This window comes from Parambassis ranga, chromosome 9 (genome assembly GCF_900634625.1).
Source record: "Parambassis ranga chromosome 9, fParRan2.1, whole genome shotgun sequence".
NCBI lineage: Eukaryota > Metazoa > Chordata > Actinopteri > Ambassidae > Parambassis > Parambassis ranga.
In genome coordinates, this window is record NC_041030.1 from 4,212,320 (window position 1) to 4,224,058 (window position 11,739).

Consider the following 11,739-nt stretch of genomic DNA (forward strand, 5'->3'; position numbering starts at 1 on the left):
CCACGTGTAAAAAGTAACAGTGAACGTAACTAATACCAAAAATGCTCATTTAATTCACATGCGTGGGTAATGATCCGAGGGCAACACAGCGTTCTTGAACGGACCACCGAGCTACTTCCTGTTAGCAACCAATCTGCGCCGCCGGGGTTTCTATGGGGCTATGACAACAACACTGCGTTTTTGCATGCTAACTAGCTAGCTAGAGATTTAGTGAGATGAATTACTGACATGTTGGGAATGTATTGTTCTCATCTGTAAATTTTGCTTTTGTAACACAGCTAACTAACATTCAGGGGGGTTTGTTTTCGTGTTGGCAAGCTAGGTTAATTTTTTCGACCAGAGAAAGGTTTTTATGCTAACGTGTGCTAATACACCAGAGTACGTATAGCCGTGACAGCAAACAAATTTTCCCAAGATGAATAAACAGCTGAAAGTCATTGTTGAACAGTTCAACAAGGACCCGTTCAAGAAAAATTTTAACCTCATCACGTTTGACTCCTTGGAGCCGATACAGCTGTTGCAGATTTTAAACGATGTACTAGCTGAAATAGACCCAAAGGTTAGTGCTATCGTGTCAGCGTTTACATCGATTTTTTGTCTCATTGTGGTGTGCTGCGATAAGTAACGCCTTTCATTGCTATTCTTCTGTTTAGCAAGCCATAGATATCCGTGAAGAAATGCCTGAGCAGACTGTTAAGAGAATATTCACCCTGCTGGGGATCCTGAAATATAAACCCCCTGGTAACCTCTCTGATGTGTGAGTACTGCCACTGTCTGACCTTTCCCTCTCCTTTGACTGCCAGCTTTCATCATCTGTTATTTCCACATTTCATCTTTCAGGAGTAACTTCAGACAAGGTCTGGTGACTGGCAGCAAACCTGTGATTTACCCAATCCTCCACTGGTTGCTGCAGAGAGTCCCCGAGCTGAAGAAGAGGGCTTACCTGGCCCGTTTTCTAATGATGCTTGAGGTTCCCACAGAGTTTTTGCAGGATGATATAATCAACGACACCTATCACCAGGTTTCAATCACCTCATATAATCATCTCATTTCTGAGTACTTGAAACTGGTAATTACCTTAAAATGAATAATGTTGCATGTTCACAGTATGAAGAGCTGACGGACAGATTTAAGACAAATCACAAGGAGTGTGGGCAGCTGAGGAATTCAGGCTCCTCCACAGCAGAAATTAGAAAGGTAAAACTACTATGTTAGTTCTGACTGATGTCATGATATGTCAAAAAACATTTTAAGGCACATTCTTATTCTTAAAGTAATCCCTCCTTTCCTCAACAGGACATTACTGCAATGGATGAGGAGAAAGACCAAATCATCAAACATATAGAGAGGATGAAGAAGAGGGTAAGGCACAGAGCTGCTCCTGTAATGTTTGGAAGGCTTTAGGATTCACTGAGGAATTAAAATAGGACCTCAGACATACATTATCAGCTCCTCTAATAGGCCTGACAGGGCTCGGACAGGCTGCAAAGCTGTCTCGACATGCTTTAGTAATGAGGTGATAATTTAATAGGTCTTACTTATGGGACCTGTCAAAGGTGAAACCTGACTCTGTCAGAGGTACTCAGTTATTTCCAACTCTATGATCGCCTGCCCTTGACACCATCATCAGCTTAACTTTTTCATCCACTAGACGGAGGCAGAGTCCAACCCTCGTAAGTTGGAAATGTCCAGGCAGCTGCGAGTGGGGAAGGAAAGTAAGGAATCGCTGACTCTCCAGAAGCAAGAACAGAAGAATCAAGTAAATGCTTGTAATTACTTGTGGTTATTAATGACTGTGCCGCCTTTAATTCAAAAGAAACATGCATTCTAAACCTTTGAATACTTTCTCTGTTAAAGCAAAAAAAAAAAGGTCACTGATTTGCTCACATTCTATAGACCAAACAATTGACATATCAACACAGAAAACAGGAAGGAATCAGTATAAAAACAGTTGTTGTGTTTAATATCATTAACTATATCACGCTGCCTGTAATCGTAACTGTTTCTGCGTGTTCAGCTGTTTCAGGCTGAGCAGAGGCTGCTGAGATCGCAGCAGCAGTTGAAGGATTCGCGACAGGCAGCAGCAGATGCCAGTCCAGAGAGTGAGTACCCCTGCCCAGAGCAGGACACAGCTGGATGGGAAGTTCAAGGGCATGGTAGATCATGAAAGTAGGGGTTGGGGGGTGGGGGGTCTCTTAGTTAACAGGCTTTCATCTGTTGAGACTCTCTAATTATACAGATCTTTGAAGTGCTATAATAGAGCTTATCTGATGTTGAAACTGTCTCCTTTTGTTCTAATTTTTATGTTATTTATTGCATGTTATGTAACATAACATCGTCATGTTTTTGATGTTTTTCCTGTAATCAAAGACACTGAATGTCTGAAACACATTAGCCTCAAAGTGCTACTGAATAAATGAAAAGCCTTCTCAATGTTTAGGCTCAATGAAGAGGCTTGAAGAGGATACTAAGATCACCTCATACATGCTCTCTGAGAAACTCCCCAAAGAGCTGGAGGCCGTGAGGCGCACAGTGCTGTGCCTGCAGAAGGTGGCGTCGGAGCCTGCCATGGGCCAGGCCGACATACAAGAGCTGGAGGACAAGGTCAGGGCTAGGACAGGATGTGGTGTCATGTTCAAGCACCTTCATATACTGACACATTCTGATGTGGTGTAAAATCTAACAGTTTTTAATTCCCACTTTCACAGATTAAAGAAGCTCATTTTGATATAAATCAGCTGATTGAGAAGAAAATGATGAAGAACGACCCCATGGATGATAAAATGACTCTTTACAGGCAACAGGTGCTGACTTTTTTAAAATAAAATGCATTCTCTGCAAATTCTTCTTTTTTTTTTAAAAGAATTCTACATTTAGACGTTTATTCTCAAGCCGTTAGAGTTTGTAGAGCCTACTATATTGTGTTGTGGACACAAAATGAATTCTGGAATATGTTGATCTAGAGAGGAGAAGCTTGTTGAAAGCTTCAATACCAACAGACATTTAACTGAGCCCTTGAAATAGGACATCCATGTTGTGACACTAGTCTACACTCTCCCTAATTACAAGGATTGCAAGAATGCAGAAGAACACTAGGTGTCTCCTAATTTACTGACGTGTCGTCTCACTGTGTTTTCATGTCGCATGTTGCTTATTCTGCACAGTTGTTACTGTCTTTGTTCTTGTCTTTTGATTCAGACGATATTTAATATCAGTTTACTTTGCACAGCTGTGTTCAGTCTAACAGTAACTCTTCCCTCATGTTTGTATATCTAATGTGACATGACATGTAGGTGTCCATCGTTATTCGAAAGAAGGAGTCAAAGGCAGAGGAGCTCCAGGAAGTGAGGGAGGAGCTGGCAGCTGCAGACAGGGAGCTGAGACAGAGGACCAGCCAGGCACGGTCCTCTGATGGAGAAGAGGTCATCCGTAGTGATGAGGTACACCGTTGCTCTTATCTTCACAACCACAAAGTATTCCAGCCCCCTAATATTTGTCAGTTCTGAACTTCTCTGAATCATCTTGTCAGAGTTAATGGCTAAGATCACATTCAGAAGTTCCAGCTGTGTCTAAGTACATACTAGAAGATTTGCAAACCACAGAAAACACAAGAGGCTATTTCTGTTCTTATCCAAACACAGACAGGCTCACTGTCTAATGTTACTTATCCCCTTTCCCTACTCTCTCCCACATTCCCATGCAGAGCCAGAAATAGAACACAAAAGAGAGAATATCCAGAACAAGGAACTGTACTGGACAAACTTCCTGAAAGCTGGCTATTTCCCTAATCTGTAGTGTAATCCATCTCTTACTTTAAGTCAGCTGGACATCTGAGGTTGAAATGAGGCAGAAAAAAAAATGTAGAGGCCATGATGAGGATATTCTTCTCATGGCATTAGAGTAAAACCTCACAATTAATAGAGAAAAGTACAAAAAATGAGCAATTTCTTCTCCTTTAGCACACATTAAGTTATATAGTTGAGTACAGCGGAGCTGAATGGCGGTTGTGCTGTGACCACTGTGTGGATTAGAATTTTTATAGCATGGTTGTTTGACGTGTGTTTACATCTATGAGGTGAGCGCTGGGATGCTTGCTGAAATTGCTGCAGATTTAACCCCTCTTTGTGTGGCTGTTGTCAATCCCTGTGGAGGGTATGTGTGTGTTTTTGTGTGGTTGTGATGGGAACACTGAACATAGTGACTGAACACACTAGGCCAATCCTTAAAGTCATTTTTTTAGAATATCTGGGTTGTTTCAGGGCACAAAATTGAAACTGAAAAGGAACTGAGTAATTTTCGCAGCAGGTTTCTGGCAATGATAGAGGAAGAGAAATATCAGTGGAAATGACTTCCAGCATGTTTATTCTTTTCAGGAAGAGAAAAGAAAACAATCATTTGAGCCATGCAGTAGAGTAGAAGAAGCAAAAATCATCCTGACAGTAAGAAATATTTATCAGATGCTGTGGGAAATAGATTTAAGTGCTAGAATACCACAGAAGCTCACATGTATTACAACTTCTGTCTGTGTCTTACATCAGCTAAGCCAGTATGTTACAATTAATTATTAACTATTTAAGTCTGACTGAAATGATGAGAGGGGGCTGTTTGTAGAGACAAAGAGCCCCTTGAGACTGTACATGAATGAAGTTAATGGAAAATGTTTTGTCAAACACAGCTTATCAGACTCCCTCGTAGTTTTGGGCTATCGGCCACGGTGGAGATGATCACTTTATCAGAGGTATTTTCCATTCTGACGATTATGTGTCATCGCATGCCACCCACCAACTGCACAGACTCTCTGAGAGGGATGACTGCATCTGCTTGTCATTGGTTGGCCAGTAACATGAAGCCGTTTTATCAACCAGCTTCATCACATGGGTTAAATTTAGTCCTACTTCAGAGAGGCCATCTCAAATCTAACAATCACTCTTTTTTTTTCTTGAAATTGCGTGGCTTTCATGCTGTAGAAGATTATATCCTGAACAATTTCTGCTTCTAAAATTGTGTGAATGTGCTGCGTGCATGTGTGTATGAGAGCTGCTGTCCGGTTTAACAGCAGTTGTTTTGAGGACACAATGTCAGGAACATTATGCAGTATTATTCTGCTGTGCTAATTCCTCTCTCTGTCATGTCTGCCCTTGATGTCTTAAAATACACAAAGAATAAATGTACACGCACACACATCCCCACCTACGGACACACACACATCAGGCTTCTTGGATTCCCAAAGGACATGAAGCACATTCAGTGATTTCTGGGGCTGTTCTCCTGTGTCCATGTTCATTTATAGCTGCTCTTTACTGTGGAGGAGTTTCAACGTGTCCCGGCAGACACTTTGGGTGGGGAGTGACTGAACATCCACTTAAAGCAGTTATTCTGTCAGATGAAGCTGTTGTGTGCTGCTGCACATTGCTGGCTGTGAATCTGAAAGGATTGAGTGACCATTTCAGATCTCCCTCCCCAAGCCGTGCTGCAGTAACTGCTGTTCTAATCCCTTCCCTCCCCTGGCTCATTCATTGTCTTCTCCCATGGCCTTTCTTAGTATCTCAGCTGTGCTGGACACCATGTCATCAGATTGAAACTGTATTTATACCTCTTTGATTGCATTCACAGCTGCTGTGATCAATAGTTTTTAGAATCAAAGTGCATCAAATAACTACATATATGTGGAACGAGCAGCTTATTGGAATGAGCTTGTACACATTGTACCTGCTTTTGCAGTTCCCTCACCTTTACAGAGCATTTTAGCAACTTTCATTTGCTTGTTTCTGCTTTTGTGGCAGCACACCCCTGTGCTATTAGAACCTCTGTACCTGTCCCAAACACAATATCAGACAAAGTAAGCAGCTAGCCAATGAACAAAATCTAGCAAAGAAGCTGCTGGAAGCCAAATTAATATATGGAGTGTCACTATTGCGCTTACAAGTAAATGATAAATATGTGAATAATCAGTTGATGCAGGTTTAAATGCCTTAAGTGTCAGTGTTAACAACTGTTAAATTCTGTTTCTTTGCTCTTTAAAGCTAAAGCGTTTGCTGGTGAAATTGCGCAGCAAGGGAACAGTATACAAGAAGAAACGCCAAGAACTTGCTGAGCATAAGGCAGAATACGGAGTGCTGCAGCGGACAGAGGAGAATCTCAGAGAGAGACATGAGAACGTCCAACAGAAACTGGTAACTCTTCATTTATTTACAGAGTAACGACTGTATGGGCCTTCATGTTAGGTGTTTTGAAATCATTTACAGTTCTATAGTTTCTTGATCAGCTAAATGTCCTTAAAGTAACCTTCTAGGATTCTCACCGTCTTTCTATCACTGCTGTCACTGCCTCTCTGCCCTGTAGTGTGCAAACTGTATCTGCCCTACCCCCTTCCCCGAACCTGTCCTGCCATTCCAAATGTGCTGTTTTCACCTGATCTCCCCATTCACACAGTCTCTGTTAACATTGGAGCTTCCTGGAAACGGCTTCACACCTCTGTGCGGTCCCAGCACCTGACTTGTTGATAGGCTGTCTGACGCAGGCTCAGCTGCTATTTCTGATGGCTGCATCTGCTGCTCCTCCACTGTCTGCATCCCACACAAGGATTTATCAAAGCAATTAAGCTTTTCCTTGTGATCACATGCTGAATTGGCAGAGTGGCAGAGTGGTTTCCATAGGCAGCATCGTGTACAACAGGGTGCTATCTTGTGGTATCTCTGAAAACATGTTTAAATACAGAGAACTTAAATGTTGATGCTCAACAGTGCACTGAACAGATTGGTTGTTCATGGTGATGTATAATTTGGATGACGGGTTTAGTCCAAGGATATGACATTGGGAATAATAATAAGTAGACTACATATGAAAATATGACTGTCTGATGTTTTTTAAGCAAACTGTAGAAGCAGCAAAAGGCATTTCTGGCTACAGTGACACTCAAGAGGAACTGGAGAGGGTGTCTGCCATCAAGAGCGAGCTGGATGAGAAGAAGGGTCGTACTCTGGATGGCATGTCAGAAATGGTGTGTATGAACATAGGTCTTATATAGAATCCACACTGTTTTCTTTTTACAGTGAAGAGCTGTAAGGTCCTGGGAAGAGTGCTAATTTGGGAATGTAAAATCATTTCATTACCTCACAGACATTTTGATATGTCACAACATGTACGTACAAAAACAGGACTTTCTTCTCTTGCTTTGACATGCCCAACGATCTGCTGAATGGCTGTTATTCTGTGACAGCATCACTATTTGGCATTTGAGGTCTCCAACATAATTCTACCTGTGTGGATGTGCAGGATTTAATTACACCTACACGTTTGATTTGTAGCTTTTTGCTTGTTCACATTATACTCTCTTCGTATCAGTAATGAACAAATACAACATGAACACTTACCATTATCCAAGCTTGGCTCACAGCTCCCACCTTATTTATTACCCTGTCATCCTTTTGTATCAAGGCCCAGAGGAAAGCGGTTCCAGCTGATTAGGCTGTGCTCCAAACTGTAGTGAGTTTGGTGATCAAGTATGGCAGCTGGTACATTTAGCAAACTGCATCCTGGCTATAGGTGCTCCTCATACTCCATACACCTGTTTGTTAATGAAACTGCTGCCTAACCTCATCATCTTAGGGAGTCATTAGTCATGGTCATATTAACTGTTATTTCCCCTGAAGACATTTCATTCTGTAAAGATTTGGCTTGTCTACAGGTGAAGAGGTTAAACTCAATGATAGTGGAGAAGAAGTCAGCTCTAGCACCGATGATAAAAGAACTGAAGTCCCTGAGACAGCGCTGCCAGGTAAGACTCGTCCACATTAGAAAACCTCACTTTCAAAGAATCCTCGCACCAACCACCTGACCACATTTCAATGTAGACCTTCAGTGACAAAATATAATTATATATATATAATAATAGTCATACGCTCACACACAATTAGCCGAGACGCCATTTTTGGCAGAATTTTTTTCACCCCAGAATGTTAATGACAGGAACCATTGGTAACTAATGATGTGGAAATGATGTCATTTATTTATATGAACTGTATCTGTTTTAAATATAAAAACTAATGGTAGGATCCTAACACTATAAACCATCATGGACAAGGTCCATTAAGAATCATTTACATAGTCCAAAAATAAAAAGTGCTATGGGAAAGCCCCACACATCAAAGAGCTGGAGCTGGAGGATTACATTTTCCTACACGTGTTCCCAGAATTGCTCTTCCATCTAACTGGGTAATTTCTGCTAATGAAGAGCTGCAACAGGAAGACATAAATAGACTGTGTTGTAAGGTGAACTGCTGAACTGCCAGCTGTGGCCTTATGTTGACATAAAACGGTGCTGAGTGTTGGAAATGGCATATTCTATGTCGTCTTCTGCGTCATACTGTGTAGTAATAGGTTTGTCTCTGCTTTTTCTGTGTGTGATGCTCCCATAACAGGAGATCAGCCAAGAGTATGAGGAGAAGAAGGCACAGTATGAAAGTTGTGCTGCAGGTTTGGAGAGCAATAGATCAAAACTGGAGCAGGTATAGTTCTGACTCTACATTAGAAAACATATTGGTATGTTTGTGCAGTGTATTCTTGTGCCTTACATTCTTGTTTTTGATTCAAAGGAGGTGAGAGCGATGAGAGGAGACACAGCACAGAAGGAAAACCGTTATCATTATATCAACTCCATGTCTAAGGCAAGTAGCTGCCTGAAGTGGAAAAAGCTTCTTAACCATAGTGGGTGAATTACCCCTGATTATTACTTTGAGCCAAATGAGGTAAAATTAGAATTTATACTCAGAGCAGTGACTTGCCACCTACAGGGGTGCAGGAGTGGATGAATTATAATGCATCATTTAGCAAACACGCCCTGTGACAATAAACTCTGCATCTCTGTCCTCTGCAGATCATTGAGATGCAAATGCAGCGGGCGGCTGAAGAGATAAAGGCCTACGTGTCCTCTGATCCACAAGAGAGGAAGAAGGCCATCAGGTGAGCCTGCTGAGCCCGGTCAGCCAGCTGCTCGCAACATGAGTCCCTCCTTTTTTAACCTCAGGAAGGTGTTATTACAACACAGTCATTTCATCTGCTGCCACTTTAATTAGTCGTACAGCACAGGGATAGTTTTCAGATACCACACCCTCTGAGATATGCTGCCACACCTTTATTTAGAAAGGTGAGATCCTCTTGAGAAGTGACGTGTGTTCTCTGCATTCTTCTTTGCAGAGAAGTATACCTGAAGAACATTTCAGAGCAGGAGTTGCTTGGAAAGGTAAGAAAGGAGTCCAAGTGCTGAGCTTGCAGTTCCAGTCGGTCGATACTTGGAAATATTTCTTAACTCTGTCAAGAACACAGTCTGAAGACAGACATTTACTGTAGTCTTACAGAGCAGGACAGAGGGAGATATTACTGAACTTTTATTGTATTTATTACATCACTCACTCTAAACATTCACCAGATTCATACAGTACAAATATTGTATTTTACTGTCTTAGTTACCAAATAGATCAGAGTTTATCGAGTTGTTGTGGCTATTTTTCTCAGTGCTCACTCACTCTCACTTGCTTTTGTGGACTCCAGAAGTTACGCGAAGAGCAGAAGATGGTGAGGGAAAGCCATGGCGCCAACATGGAGCAGGTGAAGTTGTGGCGTGACCTGGAGCAGCTGATGGAGTGCAGGAGACAGTGCTTTGTAAAGGCACAGAGCCAGGTGTCGATCGGTCAGGTCATCCAGGAAGAAGGCAATGATAGGCTGGTGCTGGACAGTCCCCTTACAGCAGGGGTGTCCAAACATTTCTCGGGGAGGGCCAGATTTGATAATGCAAATGTCTCCGAGGGCCAACAGTCCCCGCTGACATTATTTTAAACAATAAAAAAATGTGTATGCTGTTTTGTAATATATTTCATTTCACACAGCAAACAAAATTTAGCATTCAGATGAACAGATCAGAACATGTTATCTGAATTTAAAACATTCAGAAACTGTGTGGTTGTGATAACAGAGCAACATCAAGTTACTGACTCTACTGTGAAGGTGAGATCTGATCCTATGTGGCAGGTCTGGTTTAGGAGCAGCAGACATCAGTAAAATGTCAGGTAGACCAGGTGGGAGTCATTTAGTGCTGATCTCAAAGGGTCTTGTAGACGTAAAAACGTGCCTTACGACAGATGCGTACTGAATGACAGAGTCTTTTTGAGAGAAGACTCTGTACAGCTGACAGTTTAACAGCAGAGAACGCTAACAAGTAAAGACGGACTGCTCTGCTGCACCAGCAACACCCCACAGCTTATCACAGACAGTCCGCTCACATGACACAAACTCATGGTTTACAGATGTTCGCGTTTCTGGAGAGTTGCTTTTATCCAGCCGCCGGTAAAAAGGCTCGAGGCCAGGGCGGGCCGTGCAGCAGTGAGCAATAAGCGTCCCTCTCCCTGCCCACCCCTGCGCTCCTTGAGCCCCCCAGTGCTTCAGCACGTTCCCCAGAGAGGGACGCTCATTGCTGCACGGGGAGGTCTCGTGGTGAATTGTGTTTAAGTGCTGAACAGGTGTTTTGCACCCTGCAGCCTCGCTGGCCAATTGTGGCCGCAGTTGGCCCACGGGCCGTAGTTTGGACATCCCTGCCTTGCAGCAAGTTCAGCTATATATACATTTATACATTTCTGTTGCACAACTTTACAGGGTAGTTGTTATATGTACACTGTTCATTGGGTACTGGCTGTTGAGTTTCTCTCACCGGTCTTATCTTGTGTGAGAACCAGAGCACTAACGGTTGGCGATGACACAGTTTAAGATACTTTGTGGAACCACATCTTAAAGAACACATCAGGACTTGTTGTGGGATAAGGGTTTTCACTTCTCTGGCCCATGGGAGGACCCTTTCTGACACATCTTTAGGAATACACTTTGAGTCAAAGTGTCCAAAGATAACAGCATACAAAGTGGTGCACTTGGGATGTGGCCACAGTCAACTATTTCTGGCAACTCCAGCCATGACCTTGAACAGGGATTGTGATTCCAATTTTGGAATTCAGTGGGACGTCCACTGTTTTGGATAGAGCATATGAAATATTCTGTTTGTTGAATACTATAGTTGATCCCTATATTAGGATCCCTAGACTATCGATATTACTGACATGGTTATATATTTTGATTGTATACTTCTATTAAAGGTACTATAAAACTTCTCATTTGTGATTCATTATTCATCCATAATTGGTAAAAAGATGCAGTAAATACCTGCTAGAAAGCCTTCTATCTAGTGAACATTTCAAAAAGACTATTATTTATTAAGAGTTATCTAAAATAAGACAGGAAGCAATTTGTTTTAATATTTTTTGCCAGTAAAATGTCACACACTTATGCCCACATAGACTTTGTTTTGAGTGCCTCATGTTCCCAACAAATGTCTTTATGGATGTTTCAGGATCCCACCCGCCCTCCCACAGAAACATAATCTGCTGCTGACAGCCGATGTTAAAGGCTCTTGTGCCAAACGGATCAAGTGTGCATTGTAAAAGGCAGCTTGATGTCCAACGGTGCACTGCAGTGTTATTATTGTTACAGCACCTTGTGCTTCTTAGGGCCTTATTAAGACATGTTAACAGATGATGCACGCCACTCCTGCAAAACATCTGACAGGGATACTTGCTAAAGAACACAGTGGAGTCCAGGGAGTTAACCTCGTGCCCTCACACCTCTACAGCAAATTGGCTGCCTTTAGGGGTTATTCTATCTTCTAGTAGTAGTATGTGTTTGCTCCAAGCTGGTGTA

The 11,739-nt window shown here is 42.2% G+C and overlaps 1 protein-coding gene across 1 annotated transcript; it reads left to right on the forward strand.

The window, feature by feature from the left end:
- The first annotated feature begins 160 nt into the window (after window positions 1–160).
- ift81 (intraflagellar transport 81 homolog) lies at window positions 161–9,989 on the forward strand. Its single transcript, XM_028413857.1, has 19 exons — window positions 161–559; window positions 654–757; window positions 841–1,021; window positions 1,108–1,197; window positions 1,297–1,362; window positions 1,652–1,759; window positions 2,018–2,102; window positions 2,441–2,604; window positions 2,709–2,804; window positions 3,294–3,440; window positions 6,024–6,173; window positions 6,872–7,000; window positions 7,688–7,777; window positions 8,421–8,507; window positions 8,595–8,666; window positions 8,876–8,961; window positions 9,196–9,241; window positions 9,550–9,812; window positions 9,971–9,989. The coding sequence occupies exons 1-19, from the start codon at window positions 416–418 to the stop codon at window positions 9,987–9,989; spliced, it is 2,127 nt and encodes a 708-aa protein (XP_028269658.1). The 5' UTR covers window positions 161–415.
- Window positions 9,990–11,739: the final 1,750 nt, after the last annotated feature.